Source organism: Dendrobates tinctorius, unplaced genomic scaffold (genome assembly GCF_039654945.1).
Source record: "Dendrobates tinctorius isolate UK_male_01 unplaced genomic scaffold, ASM3965494v1 ptg000203l, whole genome shotgun sequence".
NCBI lineage: Eukaryota > Metazoa > Chordata > Amphibia > Anura > Dendrobatidae > Dendrobates > Dendrobates tinctorius.
This window is the reverse complement of record NW_027361870.1, coordinates 25,682,322-25,699,327: the sequence shown is the minus strand read 5'-3', so window position 1 is coordinate 25,699,327 and position 17,006 is coordinate 25,682,322. Positions and strand designations below refer to the sequence as shown.

Below are 17,006 nucleotides of genomic sequence, written 5' to 3'. Positions count from 1 at the left end.
AAACTCATGTATATGAGAATATAGCATGGTTCCCCATTTTACAATAAATACATGAAATCTCAAGTTTTCCTTTAAGTCAGAATGTCTGAACAATCCGACAAAAAAATTCAAATTACAAAGCATAAAAAAGAGAGTTTGTTTGGTTGTGTTGCATAGCTACTTCATCTCAAGTCAACACCATGGGTAAAAAATGGATCAAGTTTATATTCTCATGACCCAGCCTTGATGGAAGTAACTTAGAAGTTGATTTAGAGATTGTGAAGTCAAAATATGCATGTGATGTATGCATGGCATTACTTGTAAAGCTGCCCAGTGTTATTTTCTCATCCTCCCAGTCGTACAAAAAAAACCAGATGCATCTTTAGACTTATTTAGGGAATATTTTACATGTTATCCTAAATGTCCCAGACTTCAGACGTCTTATTCTTAGCTAAGTAAATTATTGGAAAAACATTAAGAGGAAACGGAGGAGCGGTTTAGTCTTTTAACTTTAATATCTCCTTTTATTGAACACAATCGAAAATAACAGCTCTGAGGAGTAAGGAAAACAATTGCAGGGCAGCGGCGTACAGGAAGTTGTGTTACTTCAAGAAGAATAGGATCAACGACAACACAGGATGCGAGCGGACCTCTACTATAGGAAGAAGGATATACATTTCTAATTTCATACCCCCTTCTTAACTACGCTGGACTTTGTACAAATCTCATCATTTTCTTTGTGAGAAGGCACCATCAAAGAAAGGAGAACAGAAAAAGAATGGACACTTCACTATCAGTACTTACCTTTATGGTATCTTTACTGGTCTCATCTGCAATACCTGGGAAAGAGCAAAGTGAAGCCATCTGTTTTACTAATGCCTGTTACTTTGTCCACCTGAGCCAGGAAAAATTTTCTGAAGCAAGCACGGAATGTGTTAACAGAGGAGGTAACCTTCTGACCATACAAAGTGAAGAAGAAGCCGAACATGTCTACAGTTTACTTAGGAAATTGATCAACGCCACGCCATTTACGCGTCCATTAAAGCTTTGGATTGGATTGCAGCTGAAATCATGTGTTATCAGAAATGAAGCTTTAAGAGGGTTTTCATGGATCACAGATACTCAGCATGCAAAGGAAAGTCACTTCTCTAACTGGTTGACTGAACCAAAAGGGACTTGTACCAGGGAAAAGTGCGTGAGCATGAAATTGCAGAAGGACTCCCCGGATAATTATAAATGGACTGATGAACTATGCTCTTTTAAGGCTGATGGCTATATCTGCAAATTTAACTTCCAAGGAATGTGCCAGCGGGTTGTTCTTGCTGGCCCCGGATATGTTGAATATGACACCCCTTTTAGCTTCAAGAGTTCTTCTCTGGACTTAGTCCCACATGGCTCTTTAGCTTCAGTGTCATGTGGTCACATTGGAACACATACTGGACCTTGGCTAATTTGTCTACACTCTAATGAAACTAATGTTTATCAGTGGGGAAATTCTCGTTCAGACAAGAAATCAAATGGACCTTTTTGTGCCTCTGAGGAACTGGGCTGTAAGTACAATAATGGTGGATGTGAACATGAATGTGTCGAATATCCACAAAACAAATCCATCTCCTGTAGATGCAAAGATGGGTATGTGTTGGCATCTGACTTGGTGTCCTGTGTTTACCCTGACCACTGCCAGTCTAACCCATGTGAGCAAAAATGTATAAACTACCAAAATGGCTTTACGTGTTCATGTTCTAGCGGCTTTGAGTTGGCAACAAACAAAGCAAACTGCATTGATGTCAATGAATGCTTGACCAGACCTTGCAGCCAGACATGTATCAACACTTTGGGAAGTTTCTACTGTAAGTGTAATACTGGATTTCGACAGCAAGAAAGACTCTGCATCGATATCGATGAATGTCTCCACTCCAATTGTTCTCAAAGCTGCCTCAACACAAATGGGTCATATAGCTGCATCTGCCATTCCGGGTACACCCTTAGCAGTGACAATACCACATGTTTGGATGTCGATGAGTGCACTCACTCCCCATGTGCCTACTACTGCCACAACACCGATGGGAGTTATGGTTGCTCTTGTCCAAAGGGAATGTTATTATCATCTGATTACATATCATGTATTCCAATGCAACACAACGCTGAAGCTTTTACAAGTGGAGAAATCAATGAAAGAGTTGAACCAGAAGAAGCCACCAGCAGTAGTCCGACTCCTGACCAACCTACTTCAGAATTTAGAGATGCCACTATGGATTTAAAGGATCAAAGAGAAAGGGGACAGATAATGATGACCACCCACATGCCAAGAGAATCTGACATATTTTCTGGTAATAGCTCTGTTAATCAGGTAACAAGTGGTGGTCATGAGGTCGGCCACAATACAGTGCTGTTAGCGAGTGTAATAGGTGCCTGCGCTGTGCTGCTAGTCATGATAATCATCACAGGGGTTTTATGTCACAAAAAGAGGAACGCAAAAAAAAATGAGACTGAGAAGCAACCAAGTGCGACAGATAATTACTGCTGGGTCCCAGATCAAAAGGGGGATAAAGCAATAAGCAATGACTACAGGTGACCTTACTGCCCATATACACGTATGCGCCAATAGCTGTAGTAAGTATGTTTCCTAAAGTTCGCTTTGTAGATAGTCTTGCATTTCTTTGGTTTTGCACATATGTAAGCATTACTAAGGCAAAAAAAACATCAATGAGCGCTCCTGGTTTTCTAGGTTTATGGAAAAAAAATATCGTATTAATTGTGTAAAAATCGTAAGGTGTTGTCTTGGATTTCAAGGAAGTTTTTTTCTAGAGTAAGGCTGAGTTCACACGTGGTGTTTTTTTCGCGTTTCCGCGGCGGTATTAACCGCGCGATTTTGCCACGAAAAATAAGCATCCCATGCATTCCTATGGGATTCCGCAATGCTGTGCTAATGCTGCAGTTTTTACCGCGGCGGAATCACTTCGCGGTAAAAAGCGCAGCATGCTCATTAATTTTGCGGAATCGCGGCAATCCCGCACCCATAGGAATGCATTGTTTTGCTTACTTATCGCATGTGGCTGTGCACACCATGCGAAAAGTAAGCAGAACAATTGCAGACGGTACCCACGGTCCGGAGGAGAGGAGACTGTTCTCCGGGCTCTGGGTACCATATCCCTGTAAAAAATAGAATTTAAAATAAAAAATATTGTTATTCTCACCTTCCGACGTCCCGCGCAGCCTTCCCGCCTCTCTCCACGCTCCCGGTTCCAGTAATTCTTTGCGAAAATGCCCGCGATGACGTCCGTTCTCTTGGGATCGCGAAGTCTCGCGATCATTCACGCGACGGCATAGCGAATTACTGCGAGACGTTGTGATCCCGCGAGAACGGTCGTCATCGCGGTCATTTTCGCAAAGGATTACTGGGAACGAGAGCATGGAGAGAGGCGGGAAGGCTGCGCGGGACGTCGAAAGGTAAGAATAACACCATTTTTTATTTTTTTTAATTATTTTTTACATTTTATCTTTTACTACTGATGCTGCATAGGCGGCCTCAGTAGTAAAAAGTTGGTCACACTTGTCAAACACTATGTTTGACGAGTGTGACCAACCTGTCAATCAGTTCTCCAAGCTATGCTACAGATCGCTTGGAAAATGCCAGCATTTTGCAAGCTAATTACGCTTGTAAAATGCTACTTTTTCCGCGAGAAAATCACGGGAATTTAAAATGCGATTTTCCCGCGGAATGGAATTCCGGAACTCTCGCGGTAATTTCCGCGAGAGTTCCGCTACGTGTGAACTTAGCCTAAGAAGTGGTAAAAAAAAATGTAAAATGGAAACTAACCTGTTAAATTCCTTAGTGATCCATTGCTGCTGCCTAACAGCATAAAAAGACATTAACCCCTTTATGACCGGAGGTATTTTCGTTTTTGCGGTTTCGTTTATTGATCCCTTATTTTTTGGTCAAAATGGCCATGTAAGGGCTTGTTGTTTGCAGGACAAGTTGTACTTTTGAACAATACCATTGTTTTTAACATATCATGTACTGGAAAACAGGAAAAAAAAATTCAAGTGCGTGAAATTGCAATAAAAGTGCAATTTCACAGGTTTTTTTTTCTTACCATGTTCACTAAATGCTAAAACTAACCTACCTTTGTGATTCTCTAGGTCATTATGAGTTCATAGACACCAAACATGTCTAGGTTCTTTTTTATTTAAAGGGTGAAAAAAAATCCAAACTTTGGTAAAAAAAAAAAAATGCCACCATTCTCCAAGACCTGTAGTGTCTCTATTTTTCGTGATCTCAGGTTGGGTGAGGGCTTATTTTTTGCGCCGAGCTGATGTTTTCATTGATACTATGTTGGTGTAGATATGATCTTTTGATTGTCCATTATTGCATTTTATTGCAATGTAGCAGCGACCAAGAAACGTAATTCAGGAGTTTTTAATTTTTTTCTCGTTACGCTGTTTAACGATCAGATTAATTTTTTTATATTGATAGATCGGGTGATTCTGAACGCGGCGATACCAAATATGTGTATGTTTGATTTTTTTTATTGTTTTATTTTGAATTGGGTCAAAAGCGGGGTGATTTGAACGTTTACATTTGTTTTATTTTTTTAATATTTTTAAAAACTTTTTTTTTTTACTTTTCCATGCTTCAAAAGCCTCCATGGGAGACTAGAAGTTGCAGTTGTCCGATCGCCTGTGCTGCACAAAGGCAATGATCACATCGCCTGTGTGTAGCAGAAATGCTGACTTGCTATGAGCGCTGACCATCGGGCGGCGCTCCTAGCAATCTGGCTATGACAACCATAGAGGTCTGCCGTAGACTTCCAGTTGTCATGCCAACTCATCGGTGACCCGCAATCACGTAATGGGGTCACCGATGGGCGGGATTTCCAACGCACTTCTGGTAACAGGTTAACAGCGGCAAGTGGATAGCGATTCCCGCACCAAAGGGAGGGATTCCAATGTGGTCGTGTTATTACGCCCAACGTCAGAAAGGAGTTAAATGAAGATATTAAAAAAACTGACAGTACTCCAAAAGGTAAATTTCTGCAACTGCAGCACCGATAGCACTGATCCTGTGGTGATGACGTCACATCTATTATTCATGTGATCACTGCAGCCTGTCGCTGTACTCAGATGTGATGCCTGCATGTGAGCATATGAAGCTGAATCCATCAATTAGAGACCGAGGTCCCACGAATGGTGGATGTGGTCATTATTAAAGAATCAGCATGGGACTACTAGACCAAGAGTGGCAATTTATTTAAAGGGTGAAGTTATTTCTTTTTCACTCTAAACCATTTCATGCTGTTAAAGGGGTTGTCCGGTGAAAGCAAGCTGAGATCTATCCACAGAATTGGTGATAACTTGTTGACCCGTGGGTGTCTGATTACTGAGACCTGCAATGACTGGTAGAATGAGGCAAATTTATTCCCTTTAGAATGAAGCAGAATTATGCTTGTGCGGCCTGTGCTGTTCATCCCTGTGATGCTGATGAGTGATTTGTTCGTCTTTTCCTGCAACCCCGGAAAGAATGATTCTTGTGGGTCCCAGCAGTCAGACACCCATTGATCAGCAAGTTATCACCTATTCTTAGGTGATAACTTGTCCTCACTTTATTTCACTTTATATTTCTTAAAATCCTGGACAATCCCTTTAAGTAACTTTCTTAAAATCTTGGACAAATCCTTTAAGCATCTTTCTTAAAATCCTGGACAACCCCTTTAAGTAACTTTGTTAAAATTCTGGGTGCCAACTTTTAAGTTATACAGCTTTCTTATATGTTACTTGGGAAATTTCTCCAAACTGTATAAAAAAAAACAGAGTCATACGGTAGCCCATAGCAACCAATCTTAGTACAGCTTTCACTTTATCAGAACCGTGTAAGGAAGGAAAAGCTCAAATGTGATTGGTTGCTAGGGGCAACAAGGAGTGTTTCTTTTAGTCGGTTTGATAAATCTCTGACCTTTTATTGCGTTTATGCGGTTGATGTAAATATATGTAATGAATTCACTTCATGTAAATACAAAAAGAAAACCCCTTTAAGTTGTCCTTTCTCTACTGCAGGCAGCCATTTTGTGAGCAGGAGTTATACTTGTGTAACTAGTGGATTAGGATCTAGTGACTATGCTGTGCTGGGCTCCTCAGTGCACCCAGTGGCAGTATTTGAATCTCATGGGTCCCGATGCAAAAGCTTTAATGGAGCCCCCAACTATTGCAAGTCTATAACAGCAATGGTCTTTTCATATGGGCCAAAAGGGACCTTTTTGGCCCCTAGACTTAAGGGCCCATGTGCGATTGCAACCTCTTCAGCTATTATAGTAATGACCCTGACTTTATCTCAGTAATTAGCGGGACACATTTCCATGAACATTGCCGCAGCTCAAAGAATTGTTGATGGATGGTTTGTAAACAGCGCAGGGTCACTTTAAGAGATTACGTCTGACTCTATGGTATTAGGATATAAAGTATTAGGTAAGGCGGAGGATTAGTCTTGTGTTTCTTTCAGGAGAACATTGATTTTCTAATTACGAATATGAAATTTAAAAAAAGGTATGTTAATATCAGTTTTCTTAGTTGCCAGGTAACAGTTATTTCCAGGATTAATGTCGGATTTTACCACCTGACCTGAGTTAATACGTCTGTAAATGTAATTTATAGCCCAATCCTTAAAGGATTATTCTTCTTTTACCCAACACATATTTTTCATTGTAGGATCTAGCAATATTCCAATATACTATCACTATCTTTTTTGCTTTTTTGTTTAAATCAAGTTTTTGTGTTACACATTTTTCCTTTGTTTTTACATTCCCAAACACATATATTAAAGATAAAAAAATAGAAATTTTGCAACTTTTACCCTTGCCAAAGGGGCTTTATTAGACTCTAACTTCCTGTTGTTTCAGGAAACAACACATGCACATAGCCCAATGGTCAGAACCCGACTGTATGTTTTATATTGAAGCATCTAAAAAGTGTGTGCAAGGGAGGGGGTTGCAGGATCAAGTGTGGCATCACCTATTATGATTGATGGATCCAGTGTTAGCAGCTTTATATAGAGGTGTTACTGATCATTGTAATCCAGTCTCTGCAAATAAAAAATTATCCACCGGGAGCATGGTTCATTGAAGAAACATTATGAAACCTCTGTCTTAAGACATTCAACATTCATGGTTCTTGTCCGTATCTAAAAAAAAAATGGTCACGTTTGGGTCAGGAGATCTGCAATCGGTCCATGCACATGGACCGTGAATGTTGGATTTTTGAGACTAACTTTATAATGAGCTTTTCAGTAACTGTGAGCAAAGATCTTGAAACTCATGAGGAATTAACACAGGAAGTATCGTGAAAAATATTGTTTAACTTTTTGTCTTGTAGTGAACAATTCAAATTTTCTAAAAGCAGAATAGCTCTAGAAAAATTCTCTAAAGAGATTCTAAGTTCAGTAAATGAAATGTAAGCGTTTGTACAGAATATGTCGTTTCCAGGTGGGTGAACTAATGGGTTTTTCAAGATGAAGACTCTTCAGGAAACCCTGGCATTTTATTTCTGAAATATTGTTTTTTTTAGAAATCTTTTAAGGGTGGTAATCACCTGACCATTTAATTTTTTTTATTTTTGACCTCCAAACAATTTTTATCTCCATTTAACAATGAAGAAACCGCAAGCAGTTTTTGAAGCAAGAACAAAGGCAAAATGCTCAAAAAGACACCTTCCGTCCCCCTGTGTGTTCTAAGCTTTCCTATTGTCTTCTATTATAAAGTATAGAGCTCCTTCAAAGCGAAAGATGCCATGAGAATGGTCCGTTCGCTTTGTTTAACTGTTTGCCATCTTTGGAAACCAAAAGCATGCACATACCCTAAGAGATCCAAGAAATCCACTGCAGAATGTATATAGATCCACAACAGAGGGTCTCTTGAGAAGGAGATGGTTTTTCATTTTTTTGTTCTATGGAGGTGGGGGGTGATATGTGTTTTGGTTATTATTTTATGAATGTTTTTAGTGTCCATTCTATTAGGTATTAAGAAAGTAATCTTACATTTTACAGACTATGATCCTCAGTGTTAAAGACTACTCAAGTACTCCAATGTCCTAAAACAATAGACTCATCATTTAAATAAAGATTTTGCTCAAAAAACAAAACATAGTACTATCGATATGTTCACTGTCTTTTATTAAATACATGTGTATTCTGGGTCTACGGGTCTGTGGGTGAATTTGTGGGAGATTTCCATTATCACCTTTCAAGATTAACCTCATTGTGTAAAAACTATATGTGGTATAGTAACATTTTGGGACTCCAAATAAAAGGCACTGAGTCTATAATGCAAAATATGTACCTACAACTTCCATTGATTTGTATTGTTTGTGTGTTTGAGGCCGGTTTCACACATCAGTGTCTCCGGTATGTGTGGTGACAGTTTTCACACGTACCGGAGACACTGACACACGTAGACCCATTCAAATTAATGGGTCTCTGCACATGTCAGCGTGTTTTCATGGATCGTGTGTCCGTGGGCAAAACACGCTGACATGTCTGTTTTCACCCGGACACACGGGCTGCAATACGTGCCGCACACATGACCACAGAGAACAGTGCACACTGTCCTCCGTGTGCACGGACGGCTGCCGGGGAAGTAGCGCTACTGTAAGCCGCTGTTCCCTGGCAGCAGGTGCTGAATGCAGATGTCATTATTCTCCCCTGCCCTGCCGGTGAGCAGAAGAGAATGACTACTGCAGGAATTAAGTACAGTCATTGATAGACCATTATATTTAATATTTAAAGATTCCATAATAACAGGGTCTGTACCACAAGACTGGCGTATAGCAAATGTGGTGCCAATATTCAAAAAGGGGACAAAAACTGAACTTGGAAATTAAAGGCCAGTAAGTTTAACCTCAACTGTGCATAAAATCCTGGAGAGTTTTCTAAGAGATACTATACTGGAGTATCTGAAGAAGAATAACCTCATGACCAAATATCAACATGGGTTTACAAGGGACTGTTCCTGTCAGACTAATCTGATAAGCTTTTATGAAGAGGTAAGTCCCGGACTGGACCAAGGAAATGCAGTGGACATGGTGTACATGGACTTTTCAAAAGCTTTTGATATGGTGCCACACAAAAGTTTGATACATAAAATGAGAACAATGGGGATTGGGAAAAATATGAGTAAGTGTGTTAAGAGCTGGCTCAGGGATAGGAAACAAAGGGTGGTTATTAATGGAGCACACTCGGACTGGGTCACGGTTAGCAGTGGGGTACCACAGGGGTCAGTATTGGGCCCGCTTCTATTTAACATATTTATTAATGACCTTGTAGGGGGCATAGAGAGTGCAATTTCAATATTTGCAGATGACACTAAACTCTGCAGGGTAATCAATACAGAGGAGGACAATTTCATATTACAGGAGGATTTATGTAAACTAGAAGCTTGGGCTGATAAATGGAAAATGAGCTTTAATGGGGGATAAATGTTAGGTCATGCACTTGGGTAGAACAAACAAGATGTATAATTATGTGCTTAATTGTAAAACACTGGGCAAAACTGTCACTGAAAAAGACCTGAGTGTATGGGTGGACGACAAACTCACATTTAGTGGCCAGTGTCAGGCAGCTGCCGCAAAGGCAAATAAAATAATGGGATGCATTAAAAGAGGCATAGATGCTCATGAAGAGAACATAATTTTACCTCTATATAAGTCACTAGTGCGACCACACTTAGAATACTGCGTACAGTTCTGGTCTCTGGTGTATAAGAAAGACATAACTGAACTGGAGCGGGTGCAGAAAAGAGCGACCAAGGTTATTAGGGAACTGGTGGGTCTTCAATACCAAGACAGGTTATTACACTTGGGTTTATTTAGTTTGAAAAATCGAAGGCTTAGGGGTGATCTTATTACAATGTATAAATATATGCGGGGACAATACCAAGACCTTTCTTATGATCTTTTTACTCTTAGACCTGTGACGGGGACAAGGGGGCATCCTCTACGTCTGGAGGAAAGAAGGTTTAAGCATACTCACAGACACGGATTCTTTACTGTAAGAGCAGTGAGACTATGGAACTCTCTGCCATATGATGTTGTAATGAGTGATTCCCTACTAAAATTTAAGAAGGGCCTGGATGCCTTTCTTGAAAAGTACCGTATATACTCGAGTATAAGTCGACCCCCCTAAATTTGCCTCAAAAACCTGGGAAAGCTTATTGACTCGAGTATAAGTCTAGGGTGGGAATTGCCGAAGATACTGGTAAATTTAATGCTGCACAACATACAGTATGCCCACAAAATGCTGCACAGTGAATGCTGGCCCAATTAATGCTGCACAACATACAGTATGCCCCCAAAATGCTGCACAGTGAATGCTGGCCCAATTAATGCTGCACAACATACAGTATGCCCCCAAAATGCTGCACAGTGAATGGTGGCCCAAATAACGCTGCACAACATATGCCCCCATAAATGCTGCACAGTGAATGGTGGCCCAAATACCGTAATGCTGCCCCCAAAGTGATAGGATTACTGGTAATCCTATCATGTTGCTGCTGCTGCCGCTGCCCTTGCCCCTGCTGGAATTTAAAAAAAAAAACCCCAAAAAAACCACTATATACTCACCTACGTTGATGACAGCTGCTCCTGAGCGTCGCCGGCTCTTCAGTGACTCAGGCCTCAGGCAGAGGGCGCGTGCTTTCCACGTCATCGCGCCCCCTGCACGTCACTGCCGGAGGACGGGAGAGAGCGGCGCGCAGAGATTTTGAACGCCGCCGTGGCCCTATCATCACCCGCCGCCACCAGGACGCTGCAGGGGACCGCAGACGAACACCGGGGACCGCGGAGACGACTGGGACCGCGGAGATGACGGGGACCAGGTAAGTTGGCACCGTGACCCGAATATAAGTCGAGGGGGGTCTTTTTCAGCCCCAAAAGGGGGCTGAAAAACTCGACTTAGGCCTGTTTCACACTTGCTTTTTTTTGCAGCGCGTTTTTCCCGAAAAAAACGCATTGAAAAACGCATACAAAAGCATACAACTGCTGTGTTTTTTTCAAGCATTTTTATGAGCATGCATGAAAAAAACGCAGCGTTTTTATGCGTTTGTATGCGTTTTTAGTGCGTTTTTACCGCGTTTGCGTTTTTTTCCAACATTAGGTGGCCCCTCACACTAACCCAAACCATGACTTTACTAACCCTAACCCTGACCCTAACCCTAACCCTAACCCTGACCCTAACCCTAACCCTAACCCTTAACCAAACCATACTTAACCCTAACCCTGACCCTAACCCTTAACCAAACCATACTTAACCCTAACCCACACCCTAACTAACCTTAACCCTAACCCTAACCCTGACCCTGACCCTAACCCTTAACCAAACCATACTTAACCCTAACCCTGACCCTAACCCTAACCCTAACCCTAACCCTGACCCTAACCCTGACCCTAACCCTAACCCTAACCCTGACCCTAACCCTTAACCAAACCATACTTAACCCTAACCCAAACCCTAACTAACCTTAACCCTAACCCTAACCCTAACCCTGACCCTAACCCTAACCCTAACCCTGACCCTAACCCTTAACCAAACCATACTTAACCCTAACCCTAACTAACCTTAACCCTAACCCTAACCCTAACCCTAACCCTGACCCTAACCCTAACCCTAACCCTAACCCTGACCCTAACCCTTAACCAAACCATACTTAACCCTAACCCTGACCCTAACCCTGACCCTAACCCTAACCCTGACCCTAACCCTTAACCAAACCATACTTAACCCTAACCCTGACCCTAACCCTAACCCTAACCCTGACCCTAACCCTTAACCAAACCATACTTAACCCTAACCCTAACCCTAACCCTAACCCTGACCCTGACCCTAACCCTTAACCAAACCATACTTAACCCTAACCCTGACCCTAACCCTAACCCTAACCCTGACCCTAACCCTTAACCAAACCATAATTAACCCTAACCCTGACCCTAACCCTGACCCTAACCCTAACCCTAACCCTGACCCTAACCCTTAACCAAACCATACTTACCCCTAACTCTGACCCTAACCCTAACCCTGACCCTAACCCTTAACCAAACCATACTTAACCCTAACCCTGACCCTAACCCTGACCCTAACCCTGACCCTAACCCTTAACCAAACCATACTTAACCCTAACCCTGACCCTAACCCTAACCCTGACCCTAACCCTTAACCAAACCATACTTAACCCTAACCCTGACCCTAACCCTAACCCTAACCCTAACCCTGACCCTAACCCTAACCCTAAACCCCCTTAACTAACCCTAACTTTACCCAAACCCCTAAATTCCATTGTCTAAACTAATGGTAAAAAAAAACGCATGTGCAAAAAAACGCATACATAAGCATGCCAATGCGCACATATGCTCACCATAGACTTATAATGGGTGTCTTGCTGTAAAAAAACGCATTGCGCGCGCATGCGGTTTTTTGAGGCAAATCGGACGCACAAAAAATGCAACAAGTTGCATTTTGTGCGCCCGAGCGCATACCGCAAAAAAACGCATGCGCGGTAAAACGCGTACAAACGCATGTGTAAGCGCACATAAGCGCATCCCATGCAAAGTATAGGAAAAAAAAACGCATGCGCTATTTAGCGCTAAATTACCGTGAAAAAAAACGCAAATGTGAAACCAGCCTTATACTCGAGTATATACGGTATAATATTACAGGGTATATACACTAGTTTCCTTAATATTGCGTTGATCTAGGGAGCTAGTCTGATTGCCGCATGTGGAGTCAGGAAGTAATTTTTTCCCCAATGTGAAGCTTACTGTTTGCCACATGTTTTTTTTTTGCCTTCCTCTGGATCAACATGTTAGGGCAAGTTAGGATAGGATATGGGTTGAACTAGATGGACTTAAAGTCTTCCTTCAACCTTAATAAATATGTATGTTACTATTAGAGTTGAGCGACTTTGGTCGGATCGGGTTTCGTGAAACCTAAATGAAACAAAATTTGAGTCGAAAGAAACTGGTCCGACTAGGGCAAAGAAAGTCGGAGTTTTGCCCGAAACCCGAACCCAATGCAAGTCAATGGGAAATAAAAGTCGGCATTGAGTGGATGACATTCATGCACTCAATGCCGACTTTTATTCCCCATTGACTTGCATTGGGGTTGGGTTTTGGACGAAACGCCGACTTTTTTTGCCCTAGTTGGACCAGTTTCATTCGACTCAAATTTTGGTTCATTCAGGTTTCACGAAACCCTATCCAACCAAAGTCACTCAACTCTAGTTACTATGTTACTATGAATGAATGAAAAACTGACCAAATGAAAAACTGACCTTCTGTGACCTCTGGACCGTGGGAGAATGCAAGTGATGAGGTCACATCAGTCCAAGCTCTGTCACAGTGACCTCATCACTTGCATTCTCCCACAGTCCGGAGGTCACAGCAGGTCAGTTTTTCATTCATTCATTCTCCTCTGCTCGTGCTGAGCATGGTAGAGCAGGGGAGAATGGATGAAAGCCGCATTCAGCACCTGCTGCCGGGGAACAGCGCTTACAGTAGCGCTTCTTTCCCGGCGGTCAGCCATGTGGTACTGATGTGGCACACAGGTGGCACACTGTTGCCACATGTGTGCCGCACGTAGTACACACACGGACACTGATATCTCCGGGACCGGAAATATCAGGATGTGTGAAACCAGCCTGAGAGGCCTTTTTACTGTTACTGCAGGCACACGTCAGGTGCGGAGCTGCTGCCCCAATGTAAAGGCGAACATCAGAGAAAATTTTGATCTGTGTCATTTAAGCCTTCAAAAAGTCAGCGACTGAGGGAGGTGCTTGCCTATGATCACACTACATGACAATGATTATACTTCCTACACCTTTAACCCTTATAGAAAAGCTGAAAGGGTTTCTCCCATAAACATAGGTTATCACTTTTCCAGAAGATTGGTTAACCCTCATTTTTTTCCCTTTTTAATTATTTGCTTTTTCATCTAGAGATTCTATATATAATCTTCAATTCATTATTTGTATTAAGATGATAAACTATTCATATTTGTTCTATTGTGTGTCCAGGATTTGCTATTCACCAGTGGGTGGGACATGTCATTTCCTTGAATCACGACTTCCTTTATAAGTTATTTTATACACGTCTTTGTATTATAGTCAGAGGAAGAAATCAGATTGATTTTGAAATGCATTGCTGTCTTTTAATAAATGTTTGTGGTTTTTCTATACCTTCACATCCTTGTTTTCATCGTGATAGCACCCACCACAACATCTTTTATTTCTTATTTTTTGCTTTGCAATTCTTTCATCCTCATAAGGTTCGAGTGGACGTGCAACTTACTGCCCTTCCATTCATTCTCTATGGAACCGTCGGATAGAAAGGAGCTGTCAGGAAAAAACAAGCGCAACACTTACCAGCCTAACAAGGATCTTTTTAAACAGGAGGCAACGACAGACTGATGATTTTACCGAGGGTTCGCTCACACTAGCGTATAACACGGCCAAGTGCTACCTAATGTTTTATCGGACAGTACTCGGCCCACTGTTGTATTATGGGGCAGGGCAGATTTGCGATATTTTTCGCGTGCCAATTTGGATCAGATGACCGTACCAAACACACCCATACAAATCTATGGGTGCGTGTGAAACATCGGACTGCACTCGAATGTCATCCGAGTGCAGTCCGTCATCCGACAATGAAAACGATGGAGAAATTAAGTTCTCCATCTTCTCAGCACCTACGCTGCAATTCTCTTAAACGAGAGAATCGGATCACACTAAGATGACACTCGACTCAAACTGCCAACTGTCAATCAGAGTGCTGGGATGTACATACACCTACCATTCAGAATACTGACTGAAGCCACTGTGTGCACACCTTTCCAATTTCTCCTTCACACATCCTGGTGATTCCTGTACAGGAAAAAACAGTACTGGGAGATCCATGGTCCGAGTCCATGTGCCATCCGTATGTATGTGACATCAGTGTGGCATCCGTGTATCTGTGTGCTGTCCGTGTATCATCCGTGCGACACGTACCGACACCTGGGAAAAGCAGTACAGTTCGCGTTGATTCCAGACTCCAGCTGCTGATGGCAGATCTCATCATTGTCTCCTAGTCTCCCTGAGATTAGCACGACCAGGCGACAACGATAGGAGTTGTATTTAGCATAACGAATAATGAAAACTACAGGTGACCAGCAGTTGCTGGCTGGATGTTCTAATATCACAGCGGAACTGTGTGTGGTTATGAGAGTAAAGTGACAGTGATCACGTCTCACACTGGACTTATACTTTCATCTAAAATAATCTCTGGAGGCAGATCTACATCTGGCCAATAGTTCTGAACAGAATTTATATATGAGAAAAACCTTGAATTTCAAAGATTGCAGATATCAAGGCATCATTTTGTTGAACTTTCTGGGACCTTGCTTGTTCATACTGACAGTTTCCTTTTAAAAAATAATGAACCTCTTGGCTCTTTTTGATGTTATAAACTCGTTAATTCTCTTAAATCGGTAAGGATCTGTGTCCTGAGATCACTCAAAAGAACGCTTAGAAGTGTGAAGCCAAGGAGGCAGGTGTGCACAGCCAAGTATGGATTCATTAGTAAGCTTATGACTAACTATTGTATTTCTATTTCCATGTCCTCCACTCTGTGCGCACTCTCAGACAGGAACAGCTGTCACTCTAGCCTGAGCTGCACACTATGTACAGGACTTCCTTTATCGGTGGGAGTCTCTGGACCCGGATCCACACCAATCTACACAGATAAATGACTTACAACATATAAAAAAAAAAGCTCTGTGTTTAACTACTAGTTTCTTACCTTTTCAATGAAGTTTTTTTTAGCTATACGTTACAATAATTTTATGCTGAAGCTGGCAGCATAATATAAGCTGATCTCTTATAAAGTGTACTCTTACATAAGGATATTTTTCTTTTCTAAAAAAAATCCATTTCTGGGTCCACTCTGCCCATGGATCACACATGGGTGATTGGAATAGTCCCGTTTATTTGCATATGGGATAGTCAAAACAGATAGTTAAAGGCCAACAGTTTTCTAGTATGGACACTTTTAGGCTAAGTACCCACTGGGAGTTTTTTCTGTTTTTGTATCCTTTTTTATGCTAATTTTCTTTTCAAATAATTTTATTGGTTTTCAGTAATTAAACAGGGTAAGGGAAGGAAGGGAGGAAAGGGAATGGGAAGTAATGAATCTTGTACAGGTACGGAAAAAATTTAAAACTAGAGAACCCACAAATAGGCATTAAATAGCATATAGCGAATAACAGCATAAAAGGAAAAGAAAATCGCCAATCCTTATTATGGGGTAACATTCTTGGAAGGAGATACAACATCCCGGTACTACATCGGCCATGTTTAGGCCTCAAAATATGATACATCTTAATAGGTCTATTTGATATGGAATTTGTTGTTCTAAGTCTTCCATTTTTTTGTATATTTGTGGATGTGATTGTTGTTAATCGCAAATCTGCGTTCTAAATCGCTTTGTTGGCCTATTTTATCAAGTATGTCCGAAAACTTAGGAACCTCGACTTTCTTCCACCATTGTGCTAACATGGTCTTAGTCACTAAGAGGATGTGTAAGATAATGTATCTTACCGAATCATCAAATTGTTCCATGTCTAATGAAAGAAGTGCTCTTTCAGGTGTAATTGTGAAGTCCTTAGCAATGGGGTTAATGTGCTGTGTGACCTGGAACCAGAGGTTTTTGATCTTTGAACAACCCCAAAATATATGGTAGAGGTTCCATTGATGTCCACAGCCTCTCCAGCACAAGGAAGATAGCTCTGTGTTAAAATGTGATAACCTTGTTGGGGTATAGTACCACCTATTTAACAGTTTAAAATAACCCTCGTGAAGACCCATTGATATGTTGGAATTGTAAGTGATTTTGATGGCATTGTTCCAATTCTCGAGACGGATATCAGCACCTAAATCGGACTCCCATCTCTTCATGTATATGTTTTTGTGGCTCGTTAGGTCCTTGACGACAGATCTAAACAAATTACACAGACTCCA

General features: G+C 41.5%; 1 protein-coding gene across 1 annotated transcript; it reads left to right on the top strand.

Moving 5' to 3' along the window:
* Positions 1-451: 451 nt before the first annotated feature.
* On the top strand, positions 452-3,137 carry LOC141057336 (uncharacterized). The gene has a single exon (XM_073553902.1). It carries the CDS (start codon positions 758-760, stop codon positions 2,552-2,554), a length of 1,797 nt encoding a protein of 598 aa, XP_073410003.1. The 5' UTR covers positions 452-757; the 3' UTR covers positions 2,555-3,137.
* Positions 3,138-17,006: the final 13,869 nt, after the last annotated feature.